Source organism: Mandrillus leucophaeus, unplaced genomic scaffold (assembly GCF_000951045.1).
Source record: "Mandrillus leucophaeus isolate KB7577 unplaced genomic scaffold, Mleu.le_1.0 Scaffold238, whole genome shotgun sequence".
NCBI classification, from domain to species: domain Eukaryota; kingdom Metazoa; phylum Chordata; class Mammalia; order Primates; family Cercopithecidae; genus Mandrillus; species Mandrillus leucophaeus.
The window spans coordinates 639,550-644,106 of record NW_012102454.1 but is presented as its reverse complement, the minus strand read 5'-3'; the positions used below and the strand labels follow the sequence as shown (position 1 = coordinate 644,106).

The window sequence follows — 4,557 nt, the reverse complement described above, 5'->3', positions numbered from 1 at the left end:
CCGGAACCACCTCCAGGCTCCGCCCTCACCTGCCGGTCCCCCGCCCCTTGCCCAGCCCCCTCCTCCTCAGGTGAGGCAGCCTGGCCTAGCAGGCCCCACGCCACCGCTTCTGCCTCCAGGCCACCCGCTGCTGCGGGGCCACCATGCTCCTGCCCAGGCCTGGAGACTGACCCGACCCCGGAACCACCTCCAGGCTCCGCCCTCACCTGCCGGACCCCAGGGTAAGGACCAGGGCCCCCAGACTCACAGTTCCAGCCCTGAGGACAGGGGTTCCCTCATACCCCCACCCAGCCTAATGCCCACCTCCTAATGGAGGGGTTCTCGGGGACCTGAAGAGGGTGCACTGTGACGTCCCCCCAAGCACCTAGGTGTTCTGGCCTGCTCTTCCTTCAGACTCAGCGGTTGAACCCCAGTCCTTCCTCCCCAGACCCAGGAATTCCAGCCCTCAGGCCCCTCCTCCCTCATACTAAGGAGTCCTGGCCCCCAAATTCCTCCTTTCCCAGGACTTATGATTTCAGGTCCTCAGCTGTCTCCTCCCTCAAACCCGATCCTCAGTCCCCGGCTCCACCAGGCTTAGGCATGGGGGTCCCCAGCCCTGCAAATCCAGGCGTCCCCCCACTGCTGGTCAGACACTGACCCCATCCTTGAACCCAGCCCAATCTGCGTCCGTGATCACGGCGTGCTCTGGCCAAGGCCCAGTCCCTACAGCCTGCCTGGATGGACGCCTGGGACTGGGGGCGCCAGGACTGGGCTGGGCTGGGCTCCCCCAGGCCCTGCCTCCCCGTCCATCTCCTCACAGGTCCCACCCTGGCCCAGGAGGTCAGCCAGGGAATCATTAACAAGAGGCGGTGACATGGCGCAGAAGGAGGGTGAGTCCCCTTCCCTGAGCCCCAGCTTTGGTTCTGCCTGGCGCCCCGCCCTCTGTGCTCTCTTCTCTACCCTCTACTCTTCGGAGCCCCCTCTCTCTGGGCACCCCTCCCAGATGTATCCCCACCCCCTCTTAGTCCTCCTCCACCTGATTAACTATTAACTACATTTTCTGTGCAGCTGTGCCACCACCAGCCTCCCTTCTACCCTATATGACCTTCCTGGCATGCTGCCTCAGTTTCCCCTCATCCCCCAGTGATTTCTCAGCTAACCCTGGACTTGTCCTTTACTGGGGCTGAGGCGGGGAGGCTGTAGCTGTCATGGTTAAGGACACAGGTTTGGAGTCAAACACACAGGCTTGCATTTGAATTTGCTCTTGCCACCTTTTTTGCTGTGTGATCTTATGCAAGTGACATTATTCTCAGGGCTTTGGTCTCCCTCTGGGTCAAGCATGGATCCCAGTCCTCCCTCCATGAGGTTGCTGAGTGCATGAGACACACCAGGCACTGGCTAGGGCTCTGCATATAAGACACATGCCGTCAACCAGAGCTGTCATGACAGAGGTTGGCAGACTCAGAGTCCCAGAGACCCAGGACCCCCACCGATTCCAGACATTCCTCCACCTCCTGGCACTGTGGGCAAAAGAGCAGAGGGAGGACTTTGGACTGGGCCTGGATGGATGGAGAGGGGAGAGGCGGCAGATAAACCACCATAAGGATGACAGAGAGAAACTGCGTGATGGAGTTGCTGGCTCTTGGGAGGCTCCGGGCAGCCCTCAGCTAGCCTGGCTTCCTTTCTACCTCTCACACACGGGACCCAGCTGGAGGGGCGCATGGAGGGGCGGCCTGTTCTTTCCGCCTTCTCCTAGCTGGGGCTGACTCCCTCTCTTCTTCCTGCAACCAGGCTAGCTGGGCTCAGTCCCAGGCAGTAGCATTTTCTAGCTCTATGGCCCTGGGCAGGCGGCGTGTTCTCTCTGGGCCTCCATTCTCTCATCTGTGAAATGGAGAGGGTGACAGTGCATGTCCGACAGTGTGGGGCGAGGCCTGAAATGCCAGGATGGGCAGGAAGCACTGAGCGCGTTGGCTGAAATGATTAGTTCAGATCTCTGGCCTCCTCGGGTCTCAGCAGAGCTGGCAATTCAGACCCCAAACCATTCAACTGCGGTCCAGAGGGCACCCAGGCTCCCAGTTACTCAGGAGAAGGCACTGCACCCCTAGCTGAGCAGGTGGATGACAGAGTCCAGCTCCTTGGGGACAACATCTTTCCTGGAGCTGCCGGAAGGACAGCACCCGGGCTTGGGCCTATGGGTGAATGAGCCAGGGAAGAAAAGCAGAAAATGTCTGGATGGACAGAGATGGCCTGGGTACAAAGAGAAACAGACACAAAGTGGGCTCTGGTGCCTCCCTGGCAGCTCCTGGCTGGTCTTGGAGGGGAGTCCTGCTGTCAGGGCTGGGGATGTGGGAGTCGAACCCGAACACAGATGCTGAAGCGTTCCAATTCGGCACTTACTTGCCGGGTGACCCGGGTTTGGTGGCTGCTAGACTTTGGGCCTCCTTTTCTCATCTATAAACTGGGGGTGATGGCAACGGCGCCTTCCTCGTGAACAGCTGCAAGGATTTAAGGATGCTGTGCAGGACTGGACGGGGTTAGGGCAGGGCGGTGTGTCCGTGTGTGGTTCTGAGATCCGTTGTGGCTGCTGTGGCTGCTGTTGGTGGTGTCACTGTTATTGCTGCTGGCCTCTGGGTGCTGCCTGGGAACTTGGAACTGGAGGAGGTGATATTGGAGTTGCAATTCCAAAGATGCCAGGCAGAGGGAAGAGCAAGGCTCTTCCTCTTCTGTGGGAAGCTGGGAGGTGACACAGCGCTGGTGTGCACATAGCCAGTTGTGGTAATTCTGGAGGTGAAGTTGGAAGTGGAGCTGGGTGGGAGAAGAGGTGTGCAAGCTGGACCAGGCAGGGGTGGGACTGCTTTGAGGAAGAGCCGGCCAATTCCTCGCAGTGCCAGGTCTCTCCACAAGGTGGCGCCAGTGGTTAGTCCCTGCTTCTCTTGTCTAACTTTTATTTCACAAGTTCTACTGTTTGGGTTGTTTCTGGAAGCTCTCTCTGGTGCCTGATAATGACCCACATGGTTGTCTGGGAATTGGGGTAAACATACTTCCAATTCTCTAAAAGCCATGCTTATGCCCTAGTGGGGCTGGAAATGCCAGGCTGAGGGACTTAAGCTGTCCTGGGGGTACTAAGGAGTCACAGAGGGCTCTATAGGTAAAGAGGGGACAGGTTGGATTTGGTATCTCTGTAGGTTCCCCAAGCCTCCGTGTAGAGGGTGGGCTAGAAGGGAGACTGAGCCCACCAGTTGGATGGGGCTGGAGCAAGGTGGAGATGGAGGGAGAGAAGGAACCGGGAGAAGGAGAGTCACTCAGGAGGATTGGCAGGCTGTAGGGGGACGGGAATGTTATGCAGATGGGGATGGTCCTAGGAGTGAGGGCCGGCCTCTGAGACAGGACCTGGGAGGAAGAATATACTTGGGGAGACATTGAGGTCATTCTGGGACCTGGTAGGGGTAAAGAGACTAGGAGGTCCCAGGGAAAGGTATTAAAAAGGTATTTAAAGGACTGCAGGAACCCTGACCTGGGACCTGGAAGACCGTCTAGGGCTGGGGACAGAGGGGAAACTGAGTCCACAGAGGTGGATGGACAGACTTAGGGGTAGGGAGCAGTAGGGGGGAGGCTGCGGCCAGCCCTACAAACTCCACATTTTACGGAGTAGGTAGAGCGTGGGTGGAGACAGAGACAGCAGCCTCAGAGACAGGAAGGAGAATCAGATGTACGTGGTGTCCCGGAAGTCCAAAGAGGAGATTCAGGAAGCTGCAGTCATGTAAGATGAGGCCCGAGACACACAGCCACCAGTTGAGTGGATTTTCAGAGCCAGAGAGCCAAAGGTGTCACGTGTGAGGGTCTTTGCAGCCAAATGGTGGAGGTGGAAGAACTGACCTGTGACAAGACCCAAGGCAGCCGGAGGGGCCTGGAGAAAGCAGGGGCAGAGAGTCTCAGGGAGACATGGGGGTGGCGGAGGTCTGGTTTACCGAGGGAAATGGCCCTGCTGCTGGGATCAAAGAATTGATGATGACATGTCGCCTGTCCCAGTAGAGACACGCAGGGAGGAGGATGAGGATGCGTCCCACACCCTGGGCCAGATGAGGATGCTGCCTGTCCCTGTAGAGACATGCAGGGAGGATGCCTGTCATACTGGGGGAACCCCAGGATGCAGATGCTTCCTGTCCCACTGGAGACACTGAAGTCCTCTGAACCAGGCAGCATGGAAGGAGGTTCTTCCTCTCACCCTAGGAGACACATACATAGTGGCGTTGCTTCCTGTCCCACCAGATGTGCCAAGGCCTCTAGGCTGCGTTCTGCGTGGCCTAGAGCCCTGGCAGGCACAGCTGAAAACAAAGGAAGCAAGACCAGCCCCATGGCTGTGGGGAGGCACGACCTCCCGCCGGAACCTGGAGAATGGTCCTGGGCAGAGTTGGGGGGTGGCAGGCCTGAGAGCCCCTTGCAGGACAGGCAGGGGTCAGCCAGCAGTAGCTGGGCTGGTCTGGCCCACTGGGGCCTCTTTTGGGGAAGACAGTGTTCCCTCATGCCTTGATGGGAGCCACTGAGCTCTCAATTTTTTTTTTTTTTTTTTTTTTTTTT

At 58.1% G+C, this 4,557-nt stretch overlaps 1 protein-coding gene across 2 annotated transcripts in view; it reads left to right on the top strand.

Annotated features, from left to right (window-relative positions):
- The window catches only part of HPN (hepsin), a 26,556-nt gene that overhangs the window by 1,321 nt on the left and 20,678 nt on the right, over window positions 1-4,557 (top strand). Inside the window, exons 1-2 of one of the 2 annotated variants that reach the window (XM_011982286.1) lie at window positions 43-221; window positions 800-869. In XM_011982286.1, coding sequence (XP_011837676.1) covers window positions 854-869 — 16 coding nt within the window. In that variant the 5' untranslated portion in view covers window positions 43-221; window positions 800-853. Of the gene's footprint in view, window positions 1-42; window positions 870-4,557 lie in introns of those variants that run through there. The other variant, XM_011982287.1, reaches the window with a different exon arrangement.